The sequence below is a fragment of the Penicillium canariense genome (genome assembly GCF_028826845.1).
Source record: "Penicillium canariense strain IBT 26290 chromosome Unknown utg000003l_segment0_segment0, whole genome shotgun sequence".
In the NCBI taxonomy this organism is placed as follows: domain Eukaryota; kingdom Fungi; phylum Ascomycota; class Eurotiomycetes; order Eurotiales; family Aspergillaceae; genus Penicillium; species Penicillium canariense.
The window spans coordinates 3,624,979-3,639,927 of record NW_026622730.1 but is presented as its reverse complement, the minus strand read 5'-3'; the positions used below and the strand labels follow the sequence as shown (position 1 = coordinate 3,639,927).

The 14,949-nt window shown below is 52.5% G+C and overlaps 6 protein-coding genes across 6 annotated transcripts; 4 read left to right on the top strand and 2 right to left on the bottom strand.

Moving 5' to 3' along the window:
- Positions 1–1,133: 1,133 nt before the first annotated feature.
- N7482_006183 (transcription factor domain-containing protein) lies at positions 1,134–3,591 on the top strand (the record flags this gene model as incomplete). The annotated part of the gene is made up of 2 exons (XM_056688308.1): positions 1,134–2,464; positions 2,526–3,591. The coding sequence occupies 2 exons, from the start codon at positions 1,134–1,136 to the stop codon at positions 3,589–3,591; spliced, it is 2,397 nt and encodes a 798-aa protein (XP_056543863.1).
- A 465-nt stretch (positions 3,592–4,056) lies between these two features.
- N7482_006182 (uncharacterized protein) lies at positions 4,057–6,265 on the bottom strand (the record flags this gene model as incomplete). The annotated part of the gene is made up of 6 exons (XM_056688307.1): positions 4,057–4,552; positions 4,645–5,212; positions 5,271–5,577; positions 5,626–5,766; positions 5,821–5,857; positions 6,045–6,265. The coding sequence occupies 6 exons, from the start codon at positions 6,263–6,265 to the stop codon at positions 4,057–4,059; spliced, it is 1,770 nt and encodes a 589-aa protein (XP_056543862.1).
- A 1,200-nt stretch (positions 6,266–7,465) lies between these two features.
- N7482_006181 (putative isochorismatase family hydrolase) lies at positions 7,466–8,354 on the bottom strand (the record flags this gene model as incomplete). Its single annotated transcript, XM_056688306.1, has 4 exons — positions 7,466–7,556; positions 7,613–7,832; positions 7,898–8,210; positions 8,265–8,354. 4 exons carry the CDS (start codon positions 8,352–8,354, stop codon positions 7,466–7,468), a joined length of 714 nt encoding a protein of 237 aa, XP_056543861.1.
- Positions 8,355–10,273: 1,919 nt separating this feature from the next.
- Positions 10,274–11,787, top strand: N7482_006180 (uncharacterized protein; the record flags this gene model as incomplete). Its single annotated transcript, XM_056688305.1, has 5 exons — positions 10,274–10,622; positions 10,671–11,180; positions 11,419–11,441; positions 11,497–11,537; positions 11,586–11,787. 5 exons carry the CDS (start codon positions 10,274–10,276, stop codon positions 11,785–11,787), a joined length of 1,125 nt encoding a protein of 374 aa, XP_056543860.1.
- Positions 11,788–12,322: 535 nt separating this feature from the next.
- On the top strand, positions 12,323–12,931 carry N7482_006179 (uncharacterized protein; the record flags this gene model as incomplete). Its single annotated transcript, XM_056688304.1, has 3 exons — positions 12,323–12,444; positions 12,504–12,674; positions 12,727–12,931. The coding sequence occupies 3 exons, from the start codon at positions 12,323–12,325 to the stop codon at positions 12,929–12,931; spliced, it is 498 nt and encodes a 165-aa protein (XP_056543859.1).
- Positions 12,932–13,417: 486 nt separating this feature from the next.
- Positions 13,418–14,712, top strand: N7482_006178 (uncharacterized protein; the record flags this gene model as incomplete). The annotated part of the gene is made up of 4 exons (XM_056688303.1): positions 13,418–13,516; positions 13,592–14,021; positions 14,075–14,595; positions 14,665–14,712. The coding sequence occupies 4 exons, from the start codon at positions 13,418–13,420 to the stop codon at positions 14,710–14,712; spliced, it is 1,098 nt and encodes a 365-aa protein (XP_056543858.1).
- Positions 14,713–14,949: the final 237 nt, after the last annotated feature.

The following is a 14,949-nucleotide window of genomic DNA, read 5'->3' as shown; positions in this document are numbered from 1 at the left end:
CCCTGATGGAGCCGGTCCTGGGCGAACGATGATCGCAATCCTACTCGTTCTTGCGTCGATCTAGTTCGGCCGTCGGTTGTATCCTCCCTTAATTTTTTAATTCTTAATTCTTAGTTCTTAGTTCTTAGTTCTTAGTCCTTATTTTCTTAGTTCTTAGTTCTCCGTTCTCCATAGTCCTTCGGCCCTCCTGCGTCCGACTTCCCGTTGCCTCCTTTCTGTTCTTTCTCCCTCCTGGCGCATCCCGACGGTGTATTCTCCCTTTTCTTCACCAGGAAACCCGCCGCGACGCAATCGCAGCCCGAGCAAATCCCGTTCATTTTCGCTGTCCTGCATTCTGATCCTCATTCTTGCGCTAAGGCGATCTTTCGTGTGTTCTATTCCCCGTCGCGCTGCTGCAGCAGATTCCGGGATCTTCGTTCACATTGCCCGTGGGCCAACCTCGGCACTGGCGTCTCCACGATTCCGAATCGACGACCGGGTTCCTGATCCTGGAGCTTTTCCCCTTAACCATTCTCCCGGTCCTGGTCTTGGCTGTGCTGTTGTTCCCGTTGGGGCCTTTTTCTTCTTTGGATTTGGTTTATTCGCCGCGCATCAATCCTGCGCTCCTGGGCCAATCCGCGCGCACCTTCAGCGACCCATTGGACTACCGGACGGTTTGACGATTTGAGACGACTCTTTTTCCCGACAATGGCTTCATTGGACCTGCCATATCCCCGCGAATGACCTAGCATCCCCTTTCCGGCTGGTCTCCCATTTGGCTTTTGGACTTTGGAAAATTTGGGCTTTGGCGGTTCCCCAAGCGAATGAGCTGAGTCGACGATAGCGCCTTGTCTTCGCCGGGCACTCGTATTATCGCGCGGCTTGTATGACCCCCCTCCAACTTCACACCCATCGACACATCCACACGACCATCTCCATACGCCTCTCCTCGCGCCGCTCCGCCACTAACTCGCGTGCATTTTTCATTTTCTCTAGCGCCGTCGCTCGCTCTGGATCCCGACGCGCGTTTCCGTTTTCTTCAGCATTTCCTTTCTGGGGTATTTGTGGGTTGGGTTGTGGTTTGATTGACATTTGGTCTGTTCGTGTCTTCGCTTCGTCATCGCGGAGTGCGGATGACGGTTCATTTCCTCAAGATGCAGCAGACGCCCTTTCGCCCCGCCAACCCGAACCGGAGTGGCTCGTACGAGCTTCCTCCGGTGCAGTCGGTGACGGGCGCATTCCCGTCCGCTCCGCCAAGTCGGCCGGACAGTGGAATGCGAATGGCCCATCTGTTGCAGCCCATGCTCCCGGTCCAGCAGCCCCAGGCGCAGCCCTTGCCCCCACCGCCGATGGCTCAGGCGTCGGGCCGACCCCCCGGCCCGTCAACGTCGCCGTATGCCCGGTTCTATGACTCGGCCTCGGGGTCCCCTGCGGAGAGCGGTGGCCTTCCCGATGCGCCTCCGATGGGATCACTTACAACTGGCCCGGGCCTCTACCAAAGCAGCCCGGTCGGGCATCAACAGACGACGCCGACCGCGCTCCAACAGAAGAGGGCCTATCGACAGCGCCGCAAAGATCCTAGTTGCGATGCCTGCCGCGAGCGCAAGGTCAAATGCGACGCGACAGAGACGTCGCATTGCACAGAATGCATCAACCGAAAGGTCCGGTGTCTGTTCACCAAGGAGACCAACCGACGCATGTCTTCCATCAAGCAGGTGCAGGATCTGGAGAAGCAACTGCAAACAACCAAGCAACAGCTACAGCAACTACGATCAGGCATGCTCCGGCCAGATGGGATGATGGACGTGGACGACGCATCGACGACACCAATGATCAAGCTGCCCGAGATTGAGTATAAACCGTCGAGACGGCCCAAGGCACTGATCACTCAAGACTTGTCAGAAGTGCGATCAAACTTGCGCCAACACGGTCGAGGCATTTTGAAAGTACCCCATCCATATCAGCAACAAGGCTTGAAGTCGGTCGTGCCGGCCGGTGCGGCGCCACAACTGCCGCCAAAAGAGTCGGCCGACCATCTACTGGCCCAATATTACCACTGTGTTCACTCCGTTCTGCCAGTCCTCCACTGGCCTGAATTTACAGAAGAATACGAAAAGGTGTACCGAACGGGCTCTCTTGTGGGGGTTTCCAGCGAATGGGCAGCTGTATTATTCGGTGTTTTCGCATGCGGCGCGGTCCATACGGTTGAGCCGAATCGAGAAGAAGAGGGCAAGAAGTTTGTCCGCATCTCGTGCGGGATCATCGACGTGTGGCAGGACAGCTTCAACCTGGATCGAGCGCGCGCAGCGTTACTGGCCAGCATCTTCCTCTACGAAGTCAACTCCAAGTCAGCCAGCTGGGTCTGGATTGGTTCCGCGGTGCGTGTGGCACAAGAGATTGGGCTGCACATCGAGTCTGGACCATGGCCGGAGCTTGAAAACGAGATGCGCAAGCGCCTATGGTGGGGCTTGTACACCTACGACCGGTTTGTATTTCGTGGCTTGATCTGCGAGGAAAGAATCCTAAGAGCTAACTGTTCGTGCTAGACTCCTCGCGCTCGAGATGGGCAAGCCAGTCTTGATTAACGATCAGGACTGCGACATCGACCTGCCCTGCCCCGTGGACGACGACTCCCACGCCCAAGGAAAACTCCCCGAAGACCAGCAAACGGTGCCATCGCCATTACTGGCCACCATTCACGTTGTCCGATCCATCGGCCAGCTCACCCGCACCCTGCGCTCCACCTCCATCAGCTACGCAACCCTCGAGACCTTCGAACGTCACTTCACCATCTGCCGCACCACCTTCCCAACTCACCTGCAACTCAAACAAGACACAGACCTCGACCCCCGGTCCCTCGCGCCGATCATTTACCTCCAAAACGCCCGCCTCCTCCTTCACCGCCACAACATCTCACCCTTCTGTCAACCCGGCGTTCGCATCGCCGCAGTAGACTACTGTGTCTCAATCGCCATCGACACGGCTAATATCCTTTCGCGCTGTATGCGGAACCACGCTGGCGCTGGGGACTGGCGAGCCCTGTTTGCGTCGAGCGCAGGGACGCTTCTCTGCACCCACATCTGGCGCTGTGCGCTCTTCCTTCTCTTCCGGCAAGAATTCGGCCCGGCCTTGGCTTGTGTGCAGGCTAGCGCGGCCGTGGGCGACGCTCGCGCCGCGAACGCCGCTTGTGGCCGGTACCTCGCGTTCTTCCTGCGATGCCTGGTTGATCGGTCCCAGCCGAGTGAGCTGATGGACCCCGAGCCAAACGAAGTGATAATGGCATATCTCTCTGGGGATATGCAGGGCACCAGCGACGGCAGCTGGGTCTGGCAGGGGAGCGAGACGGGGGCAAATCTGGAGAACATCCCTGGGCCAGCTGCCTCAGCACCGACCCAGGCAGAAGGGCAATGGGAGGGCTGGGAGTGGATTGAAAAGACCGTTGCGCATCTGCTTGGCGAAAAGCAGCAGCGCGACTATGAGAGTCGTGATCTTCCCATGGAGAACAGGCCAGAGTCTTCGGCCATGCTTGCGCCTGAATCGGCGGATTCGGATATGATGGAGCGTCGGTCCAGCTCGGCTCATTCGCGTATGACCATTGCGAGCATTATATGAGAAATTCAGCTATCCAGACGAGGCTTCTTGTCAAGTCTCCTTCGTGTTTGCCCTAAAGACAGGCAATGGCCGGGAAGCCAGACACCGGCTTCGCGAAACCGCCAAACCATCCCTCCGCTGTCAAACTTCGCTATCAGGGCGGAGTTTGGCCTGTGGCCGCAGAAGGCTCGGGGCCACTCGGTTTGACAAAGAAGAGCAAACCGAGACGACGGCCCAGGTATAGCCCTTTCAGAGAAGGGCTACCTCTAAATTGAGATTCTCAGCACCTGTGGAATGGTCACCCATCCGCGCACTTACCTTCTTGTGAATATTTATTTGTATGCCAAAGGTTTACTGCATAAATAAGACTGGCTTCACCAAGCCCCATAATTGATTGAAAAAAAAATACTTCGGGACTGCTCCCTGTAGATTATTTCGCGCTTCAGAGATGGTCTATCTAGCTTGACCGTACGGAGTAGCCGGTGCTTATACCAGGCGCCTTCCACCCATCGACCGTCGTACCTTGCGAAGATTCTTCAGCTTCTTCTCAGACCTGCCCTGCAAGATCTCCCTCCGCACTTTCGATTCAGTCGACGGGTTCGGTCCATTCAAGGTCGTATTGTAAGTAGCATCGTCCGGCAGCACTTCCAGCACGACCGTGCTATTTCCCTCCCGGTAGTCACTCGTAGGCGTTCCAACGGTCTTATACCCGCCATGCACAGTCACAGCATGCTTGCCAGTCGCGATATCCTTTCTTGCGAGCGCTCGTTCAAACAGCTCCAGCGCAGCCAGAGGCTGGTAGAAAGGCACTTCGTGGCCGGATTCGTAGATGCGCACAAAGCTGTATAAATCGCTTTGACGGACCTGCCCGTGCACCACCCCGTCCGAGGTCGTGATGTTGACGAATCCAGCGTATTTGTAACCTGGGGCGTTGATTTCCTCTGCGACAACTTGTCCACCCATCCAGTTGCAGTTGTAGTCACTAGGAAGGTAGTCCGCCGGTCAGCCCACGTGCAATCAAAGTCAAGCTCATGGAAGCGAGCCAAAATATCCCAGCGGTAGGAGGGCACTTACGCATCGCCGAAATACATAATCACCTGTACGCCCGCCTTCAACAGCTTCTGCACATCCTCGATAGTCTGGGACTCGCGGTCATCGTCACCAGTACTCGCGAACGCATTCCCAACCGTATACGAATACTCGGAGAAATTCTGATACGCCCCAATCGCAGCCTGGACCGTCGGGCTGTTGAGGTAGTCCACGTAGAACTCGTATGGGAACGGATCGGGGGTCAGCTCGCGCGAGTCGTACTCGTCGCGGCCGGAGTAGATATCGAACAGGAATTCGACCTTGTTCGCGCAGAAGTTGTCGGCCGTCGAGCAGATGTCGTTGCGGCCGGTTGCATAGCACGCTTTCGTCTGGTCGACGCAGTTGCCCTCGCCGTAGAGGTTGTTGTACCATTCCGCTTTGACGGATGCGTTGTATGGGTCATAGTCGTAGGTGTTTCCGGGGGAAACAGAGAAGTTGTAGTACGCTTGGTATTGGATTAGAGGATCGAACCAGCCGTTTCCGATCAGTACGTTTTCAAGTTCGATGTCGATTGCGCCATGAATCTTCTTGGCGTTTTGCTCGAGGAAGTATTCTGTTTTTTTTTTTGAATTAGATGCGCCCGATGGGGACAGACGCTTGGATTGTCTTACCGTTGAACACTGGGCCGTAGTGGCCACCGTAACTCTCGGTGGTGAACGAGAAGCCGTTGCGTGAGTACTTTGGGAATGCGCCCATGAACCCTTGCAGAGTCTTCCACATGTTCGGGGCTGCTCCCTGTGTTGTGTTGGGAACGAGGCTAATGTCCGATTTAGAGTATGTGCCGCATGTGCCAACCTCCTCGGCGTAATCGGGGCATGTTTCGTCAGGCAATTGAATGATGTTGCCGTCGCTATCTTGGTACGCTGGAACGGGAATTGAGTAGGACAGTCCGACTGTGGTTGGCTGATCGATGAAGAGCTGGTCGTCGGTTAGTGATAGTTGTGATAAATTAGTTATAAGACTTACCATATTGCTCGCGTTGGACCACGAGTAAGGGTTATTGTACACATTCCCATCGTAATCCACTCCGCACGGTCCGAGTTCTTGGAACAATCCAATCATGGAGGAAGACCCGGGTCCTCCATTGATCCAAACAGTCAGTGGTGCCTGGAGCTTGGTTAGGATTTTTTATGACATTCATCTAGGTGCGTTGCAACGTACCTTTTCCGGGTCTTGGTTTCTTGCCTCAAAGAACCACCTATATTTCAATGGTTAGCCAAATGTGTATGACGAAATTCTGCGTTACTCTGAATGAATGAGGCAGTATTTTGTATCTATTTCCGGTCGATCTAAACGATAGTACGGTCGCGGCAACAAGGTCTTGTGCCGGCCGACTGCCCAGTTCTACCGCGTACAATTCGTGTCGCGAAAAAGATCTTTCTTACCAGAAAATATGCTCGTTTTCACCAACATCTGCGTAGCCCGAGTAGCTCTTGACATTTGGATCCTGCTCACAGATTCCAGCCGGGACTTCTTTGTATCGCACGTTGATTCCAGCATGTCCCTTCTTTGTGATCAAGTCGGTGGGGGCGGGTACGAATTGTGCCGAGGTATAGGGGAGCAGCAAAGCTGCCGCCGCGGCCGAAATTTTCGAATATCGCACCATTATAGACTGTTGACCTCCAATCTGGCGAGCTTGGTCCGGTAAGTGAAAAGAATAAGACAGGGCTGATTTGGGGGGTTACAGGGCCCTGCTAGAAGGGATGAGATGATTCAATGCAGGGGGGTTCCGTCATTTTATTGATAAACTGCTGGAGCTCTACTTGTATCCACTTCCAATACCTTTGATTTAATCTGGCAGTTTGACTAGGCCCGGTAGACCGACGGTTCCCCCTGATTGCGATAAGATTGCCCCTTTCATTTCTCGCTTTTTTCTTTCATTTGGGAAGGTTGCAGCTGTTTCGAGCGGGGTACAGTTAGTATCTAAACCTAACCGGGAATGGTCTCTAGTCCGTCCGCGCAACAAAGCGATCGTCATTTGGCTAAAGCTTGGGTACTTTGTTACCTGTCGCTCTGTCGGATGAGTGCAAATGCGGCACTCAGCCTTTCTGTGGACAACTAGACAATATAATGTGATTTTCGTTGTAGTCTTGGGATAGAGCAAAACATGGAGATGAAGTATACTTGGAGTAAACTAATAATATCTCTTGTCATTTTTTTCATTCGACGATATTTAATTGAGGGATAAAACTCGCGATATATATTCCCTGCCTTTCTCGCATCAGAAACCCCAACCCGATCAGATGCGTGGCCTGGGGTTTCGGGCATACCCATGATCGATGTCAAGCCTGATATCAATCCATCACTCAAACTTGAATCAGGATCTGTTCTAGACTGTGGGCCTATGCGGAGTACATGACTCATCTTATCTTGATTAATGGGATTATCCTCATGATAGCAAAATTAACCTGAAGAGAGCTCTTGGGAGTCATTTTGATACTTGATCATGCGGCTGAGCACCTTGACTACTTTTATCAGTGAAATTGGTCAGACAGTACTTGTATGAAGAAAAGGAAAATGGAACTTGAGATCTGTGGGGATCTATAATGATTGAAAGGGTATGTTGGACTAATTCAAGTTGATACCTTGATTCTGCGGCCCAGTCATCTACTGCGATAATCGCTCAACAAGAGGTATAATGATTGATTGGCAAGGCTATACACTCTTATAGGTCAACCCCTTTCCACGCACTTCTACTGTGATCCATCTTCCCCACTCTTGCAGGTATCGGACCTGTCAGGCCTGCCTATCCGCAGCACTGGCACTTATCATGAGCCAAGTATATGCACCAGCTCTGCGCCCACATTTATATCAATGTGGTCTCAATCGCGGACAGAGTACCGTTCTCAATAGCACCGGCGTGGTGGCGAGCAACCAATCCGTAAGCAAATTGGTACCTTGGTTGAGTCAGTTAGTTTCGCAAACCGTATCGGGCTGGTAGTGTACGACTTACTTGTCCAGGAAGGGAAGGAGTTCGTTAAGTCCAGGGGTGCTTCGCCAGTCCCGCATGAGGTCACAGGCAATCGCGAAAAGCCCCATCAAGGTAACGCCGGCGCGCTCCATACGGCGGTTAGCGTCCTCTGCGAGCTTAACATCGAAAGTTCCGCTGGCATCGGTGTTGGCGAAAACCTCGTATCCCTCATCGATCAGAGACAGAGCCAAGAAGGCGGTGCCTAATATTTTGACCCGTTAAAAAAATCCAGCTCTAGATCGCATGAAAAGAAACAGAGCTACTCACAAACTTCAGTCACAATGCCACCAATGATCAACTGCTTCTTTCCAGTTGCCTTGACGGCTTTACGGAAGTCGGCATTGTCCCATGCGTTGACCTCACCCTGGCGGCGAACAAAGGTGGCATTGGGGTGCATCTCCATGATCTCCTTGAGCAGGAGGCCGTTGGGGCCTTGGTCTGACGACGAAGTCAAGATAGTAGGCAGATCAAAGACATTGCCTATGGCGGCGTGCGCAAGCATGTTATTGCGGAAGTCATTGGTGCCAAAGTCGCGCACGAGCTGCGAAAGTCCAACTTGGTGGTCGATGACCAGAAGAGCCTAAATATGGAATCAATTTTGGCTCTGAGAAGCGTTCAATCTGGGGCGACTTACCGCATTGTTCTTGTCGAGTCTGTTCCAAGCCTGGGCTGGAACGGACACTGCCAGAAGGACAGCTGTCTGTATGATCTTGGAGAAGTGCATTCTGAAAAATGGGTTAAGATATCAGTAAGAGTAGGCTGCTTGTTGAAGGGCTGATGGTTTTATCGTGATCCTTGATTCACCCTTCGAGGAGCTGGGGGAGTTCTCTCTCTTTATACCTCGACATTCACCACCCAAGTCAATTCGCCTCTACATTCACTCAGCCGATAGGTAATATTGACAAAGAGCTTGCTAATCCCCGATATGGTTACTGCTTATCCTGTATCTGGTTTGGTTATAGTTGCCACATCCACCTTGTCTTGGCCTGCAGAGACTGCTACAACACGATGCAAACTACCGCCCGCGATATGGCTTGGCAATCCTGTCAAGGATGATTGAGCGGTGACAAGAAATCCAAGGCGTATTTTTCCTAAATACGTATTCCGGAATTATGAGATGCAGTTGTTAGGGTCAGGCTCAGTCAAGATGAGGTCTACTATCTACTATATGTGAAACTGAAGAATCGAGATTTTTGCCCAATGGAATTAACCTGTGATGACATACAACAATCGTATAGCCAGACTAACTGGTCCTCAATATTGGAGGAACCATGTCACTGAGAAAACCCTATTGATTTTGTTGGTCACTTCTGTTCACACCGTGCAATAGAATACCCATCAACATGTTTGAGCGAGAACTTCCGGCCCCCAAACCTCTTGACGAATGAATGAACAAGCCACCGGAGATGCGCACCAATAAATTTCATCGATGGGGACTTCTATCGGCCCGATAATCCCAACCGATGTCCGGCTTCCGCACGGTCTGAATTTAGCTTAATTTGTGTCTCACAGACTGCAGACTCAGGGTCTGTGAGCATGCACGTCAACCCAAACATCCGAGTCAAAATGCCCCTTGCCGTTAGCTGTCATTTTTTACCCCAATTTTCCAGCAATAGGGATTGTTTCTCACCCGTCCTTGATTTTTATAGCTCGGTTTCCGAGGGAATCCCCAACGCCAAGAATATTGAACAACCGTGTGTAGATGCGATTGATCTCTTGTCATCCATTTACCGCTCAACGCCGCATCGCGGCATTATTACGGTTCTAGCCAGGTGACTGTCCCGCGTTCACGTTTGATCCAGCTCACTGTACCCACAAGAAGTCGAAAAGAAGTTAGTGTTGCGATCACGTACTTTCGGGCTGCTTACACCAGCTTACGCGATGATGAGTTGTACCTGGGGGCTTGGCATGGCTTGCCGAAGGGTCTCTTGGCAAGAAGGCGAACTCCGCTTACGAAGTCCTGATTAAAGCTCTGAAATCGACTCATTGGAAGATTTGCAATATTCCTGGGACTGATGACCTATCATTCTAAACTTTTTGAGTATCTAGCAAATGCATAATCTCACGACTAGGGTCGCGGTCGGGCATTCCGACGCACCTCCCAATTCTTGTCTCCCTCGTGTCACTTGCGACTTACTTTTTTCTGATTCCCATTCTCAACCTCACGGGTATTACAGTATTGACTCGCTTATATCAGTCATACTCGGCAGACCACATGCTTAGGTTAAGGGAGGCGTTGCCACGAAACGCACAATGGTGATCTACCCGTGGCTCGTTTGCGCATTCTTCCTTTCTTCAATACTCCCCTCTCTTGACTCCAGCGGTTCATACGCCAGCCGTGATTCTTCTCGAAACCTTGCTATAGAAATAGTATCAGCTATATTGTAATTTCCGCGACCTTTTGCCTAACTTTGAAATCATTTTTTTCAGGGGGTCATGTGAGAGGGGCGCCTCAGTGGGGGAGGGATCAACTCCACAGCATCCCTTGCAATGAGTCTTGGGTCACTAAGAGTCTTCAAGACTTTACAAAAGAGAGAGAAACTAAAATATCGTATTCAGAAAGCTCCTAATTTTCCCTTCGAATCGAATCTCGAACCAACTTCTCCTTTTCCCGCCATTGCATCTTAGGCCTTTCTGATGATAATGCAGCCTCGGCTTGAGCTGTCCTCATTTCCCGCCGAGGTGATCCTCGGTGTTTTCTACTCGCTATCTGCATTTCCCGATACACTACATCTCGCTGCAACCTGTCAAAGACACCGACAGATATTCCACGACAATGTCAGCACCATTTACCATTATGTGAGTCCAATGGCAATCCCTTGCCGACGCTATGCGCGAAAGCTGCTGGCAGACCAAGGTGGTTCCCTACGAAATGAGACTCCGACGGTGCAAGATTTCTTGCAAATGACCCGAAACTCTATCGTGATGGAGAACTCCGTTGTCCACTTTAATGAAACGGTCGTCATTAAGATGACCCTTAGCGGCCGTGCTCGTATGTTTAGCCCGACCTAGAAATTCTCATTTTTCAACAGCCAAACAGACAACCCCCGTGATAAGAGGTTCTTCGACGGCAATCCAATACGTCCTCCGTACTTGACTAAACGTGAGCGTCCAGGATTTATTCGAGCGGCCTATCAACTGTGGAGCATGATTCTCCTTGATCCTATATCAAGGGAGCTGAGGATAAACACACTCAAATACAAAGACATTTACACGCTCATGGATTTAGCGCCACTTCAATTCTGGACCGATGGAGTGTTAATCCTAGACAAAGAAACTATGGAGATCGAAAAGGCGGAAGTGGGACTGGTGGAACATCTTGGTCTGTATGACCTAAGAGCAGCCAGTACGCGCATCGTGGAGAAGTTTTATCACGAGGGAAGAAACCATTTCATTTGGGGAAAGAAATATGGATGGATTGGTTGTGTCTCTATCTGGGAGAATTGGTTTGAAGAATTTGAGGAATCGGTGGTGGATGGATTAAAGGGAGCTAGGGGAGATAAACCAATCTCCGAGGTTTGGTATGAAACTTCTGATGAGTTGTTAATGGGTTAGTTTAATTTGAGCTTGGATGATTGGCTGGGATCCATCTTTGAGTGACTTTAACATTTGCATTCCGACACTGCACGCGATGACCAGGGGGCAATCAATATGATATCATCATGACCAACATTGAAGCGGCGGTCTCATAGAAGTTGCCGCTACTTTTGATCTTCTCGTTCGATAGTCTCCAAATATCCACCCGTTGTTGATTTCTGCGCCTGTTTGCCATGCTCTTGCATATGTAGAGTCCAAGATGCCCGAACACACAGTCAGTCTCATACCTCCCTAGCGAGATTCGTGGGCCTGGTTAAATCAAATCCAAGGTCATTTTACAGGACGGCATCACTGAATCCGACTTGGACCGGTCAGTTACCTTCACAATTTACCAGGAACTTGATTAACTTGCAATCAGATTCAAGTCGCTGGTGGAATCGGCCGGGGGACAAATCACAGGCGAGCACGGCAATGAAGTACAGTTAGTTGGGCCCCACTCCCTTGCAGAATCCATTCCACTGACCAAGTGGGCCATTGCTAGATTCCGAGTGCCTGACACGTTTGACCTGCATCTGATCACCAAGAACTTGTCGATCGAAACCATTTCGGACCATCCCTAGCGGTGCTGGACAGTTATGGGCTGGGTAAGGGGAGACACGGGCTTGATGAGAGTTTGTTGATAGTCAACGTAGTCCCGAAATGCACTCCGCCCACCGCAGGCGGTTCTTTTTGACCAGACAGACTGAAGCTGAGTGCGCAGCACGGATCAGCCGCAAGTAGAGCCAGACTGGTCCAAGCCCCGAACAGGACCTGATTGGAGGTGCCCGCCCGGGTCTTACCTCCAGGGTCGCGATCGCCTGTCGACGTGAGTGGCTCAGCTGCGGGCCTCAAATCTGCACGCTGTGCCCTCGGTTGCTTGCGGCTCTGACAGGAATCTTCTTCCTGCTCCTTCCCCTTCTTCTTGGCGAGGGGGCAGAGATTTCTCCTTTCTTCATGAAGCCGTCGACATTCGTTTACTGCCTTTCGCGCTGTTAATTTGCCTATCCGGGAGCGTTGGCCCTTATACTTATTTGATTCCCGTCGCTCGTCGTCCCCCTTGACGTCAACCAGCCCCTTGACAGTCAGCACCGCGATGCACTGACATGACTCCCCGCCATGCAAGCCCCCCCGTTTGAATCCGATGGATGGATCGCGCGCGGACCGATCCCGAGTGCGACCCGAGTGTCGAGGCTCTGGAGACTCCTCACGGCCTGTTCCGCGGCTCTGCTGTTAATTGGGTTCGTGCGGGCACTGAGGTGGAACTGCTTCGTATTTGCTGATCGCGCTCTATCGCTAGTTATTTAATACTGTCGGTGGTGTTTGGGGACTCGGACGACAACCTGCGAGTCGATCAGACCGCGTCCCTCGTATTTGCCCTGTTCTTCGTCGGAGTCGCATATGTCGGCTCGATCGTGATCGCTTGCATTCACCGCACGCGCCAACTCTTCCTCCTTCGTTCGTTATTTGTGTCAGTCGACTCGTGTCTATCGCGTTCGCAGGAGCGCTAACTTGCGTGCTAGGCCTCATCTCGTGGTAAACCTGGTCGCGCTATTTAATGTCCTTTTGAATATCCTCAGTCGCAACCTCTACCCGCTGAACGCGATCCGCGTGGTCGGAATCGGCCTTCCCAGTGCATTTTCTTTGATCTATGGTCTCGCATCGTTCTTAATCTATCGTGAATATGGATCGAGCCAAAGCCGGGCGGAGGACGGCACTCCCTCTTGAGTGCGGAAGAGATGCAGCGGCGACAGATGCTGCGATTGCTGCAAGCGCAGAACTCGGGGGCCCCTTCTCCGAGTCTCAGTCATAATAACACAACCTATCGGCTCGAAAGCGTGCCGGGTCTGGACCCAGCGCCGAAGACGTGGGAGCCGCATTTGACGCCCCCGCCATCTACAACCTGGAGTAGTTTGAGCCGAACGATGACCTGATGGAAATGACCCTCATGATACGTGAGAAATGTGTGTTTGAATCAGCTTTGATCTGTGTTGCTGTAACTAGCTAGCGCCATCTGTGTGACATAATGACACAATGGAAACTCATGTCGCGACTCCCACTCATAGCCAGCGTTGGACCTCGGCTGCTCCCCCGTAAAGCTCCCCCCCCCGCATTTCAAAAGCGCGGGAGACCGCCGTTGTCCGACCGCGCACTCCACGCCGAGACCCTGCGCCCTTCTCAACCTCTCCCACTTGTCTTCCAAGTGCGACAACAATGGCACGCGTGACTCTCCTCGACCCTCCGCCACAGGACCATTCCAAGGCACCCATCGAGAATGTGCTTGACTTGACACCAGTGGTGGACCTCGGCCCCGTACACACCCCCTTCTCCCAGCGCACTCCCAACATGGCCCATGGCTCGTACTGATGCCTCGCGTTAACTTTCTAGGATGTTTTCACCAACACCCGCCCCCTCTGGCATCCTCCGGGCGCCCGCGGCATCTACGGCGGCGCCGCCATTGCCCAGTCCCTATCGGCCGCCATGCGAACTGTCCCCGCGGATTTCGCCGTCCACAGCATGCACTGCTACTTCGTCCTTGCGGGGGACTCTGAAATCCCGATTCTGTACCATGTGGAGCGAGTGCGCGACGGACGAAGCTTCATCACTCGGACGGTGCAGGCGCGGCAACGGGGCCGCCCGATCTTTACCACCACGCTCAGTTTCAGCCGGGTAGGCAGTGGTGGCGAGAAGACCATTTCACACGCCGTCCCTATGCCCGACGTGTCTCTTCCAGAGGATGCGCTGCCCGGCACCGTGAAGGCTTTGGACAACGCGGGCGATGGCCCATTCGAGTCCAGGAAGGCGGGCATCGTCAACCGTGAGTGTCTCCGATGATCGCCCTGGCGCAAGCTCGTGACTGACAGCGAGTAGGCAATTCCACCAACCCGGAGGATAAGAAGGTGCGGCGATTTGTGCGATCGCGCGGTCACATCTCCGAGGAAGGGGGCTTCCAGGCCCATTTGTCGGCCCTTGCCTACGTGACGGACAGTTACTTCATCGGCACCGTCGCCCGTGTGCACGACATTCCCCGATTCTCGTCCCCGGCAGAACTTCAGAAGCTCCTCAAGGCCCTGAAGAACCCCTCTGATCTCGACGATGAGGATATTAAGAGGGCCCTGAAGGAGCTGAAGGAAGAGGAGGCGGCCGACCTGCGACGCCGACTGGAGGGGGCGCTGGATCATGCCACCAATGGCAAGGCAAAGGATCGTAAGGAAGTTGGCATGATGGTCAGTCTGGACCACTCCATCTATTTCCATAACCCGCGCGCTTTCCGCGCCGACGAGTGGATGTTGATTGAGATGGAGAGCCCGTGGGCGGGAGAAGGACGAGGACTGGCTATTCAGAAGATCTGGTCGCAGGATGGGACATTGATCGCCACCTGCACTCAAGAGGTATGCCGAACATTATCTTCATTGCTTGGGTTTGATGTTTGTTCTCTGGCTAACCTTTTTTTTTTCTAGGGCGTGGTCCGGTTAAAGCAGGATAAGCCACCATTGGCAAAGATCTGAATTGTGCCTTGTTTATACCCCTTCTTGACCCACGGGTTCTTGCTACGCCCGCTTCCGTGTTCTTCTCACCTGCATTATTTTAGATAGATTTCGCTTACTGTGTTTTTATTTTATCACCACCTTGATCTGGACATGACTGAATTGTCTTTATTCCCGGGCAATCGCAGTAAATATATTTTAATTCACTATAATCCAATCGGGCAGGACTTTGTGCTTATCAATAAGTGTGATTCCCAG